The 649-nt window shown below is 58.1% G+C and overlaps 1 protein-coding gene across 1 annotated transcript in view; it reads left to right on the top strand.

The window, feature by feature from the left end:
• SOD1 (superoxide dismutase 1, soluble) overlaps positions 1-649 on the top strand; it is a gene marked incomplete at its 5' end in the record, with an annotated part of 4,259 nt that overhangs the window by 992 nt on the left and 2,618 nt on the right. Inside the window, one exon of the mRNA XM_015560445.1 lies at positions 329-398. Coding sequence (XP_015415931.1) covers positions 329-398 — 70 coding nt within the window. The remainder of the gene's footprint in view (positions 1-328; positions 399-649) is intronic.

Below are 649 nucleotides of genomic sequence, written 5' to 3'. Positions count from 1 at the left end.
TGGGCACGGGGGCCAGGGCAGGAGAGCCTCCGGTGTGCTGCTGGGCTGGGTGTCCTGCCGTCCACACCAGGGTCACACCCATGGGGACTTCACAGCCACAGGTGCAGGCCGGGCCTCTTGCTTTACGGGGAGCAGCCCACACCCAGAGCGGATGTGAGCGTGACCGGCACAGGGTGCTGAGCCCTCGTCCCTCCCGCCCCGTCTGCTCTCCATGAACTGGAGGTCGGCATGTTTTCTGGTGGAGGGCTTAGCAATGACCAGTTTCTTCGTATAATGTATTTTGGAATTTTGCTTCATAATTTAACTTTTGTTTTGTTTTTGTAACTAGGCTGTACCAGTGCAGGTCCTCACTTTAACCCTCTGTCCAAGAGCCACGGCGGGCCGCAGGACGAAGAGAGGTGTTACCGCGGACTGCGGACAAGAAGCGGGGCTCCCCTGCCACCTGCTGGGGGCCAAGGAGCTGACAAATGGGGACATTAGAGCCATTTGGTCTGTCGTTTTTACTGAGAACAGAGCCAGAGCGCACAGGCGCCAGAGGGAACTGCAGGTGACCATGCTGCCCGCAGTGACCACACAGTAACCACAAGCTCGTCGGGAAATAGGGAGCTTGTGGGTGAAAGTCCCTGAGGCTCCGTGCGTATGTTTTCGA

The sequence above is a fragment of the Myotis davidii genome, unplaced genomic scaffold (assembly GCF_000327345.1).
Source record: "Myotis davidii unplaced genomic scaffold, ASM32734v1 scaffold170, whole genome shotgun sequence".
Lineage (NCBI taxonomy): Eukaryota > Metazoa > Chordata > Mammalia > Chiroptera > Vespertilionidae > Myotis > Myotis davidii.
This window is presented reverse-complemented; position numbering and strand designations above follow the sequence as displayed.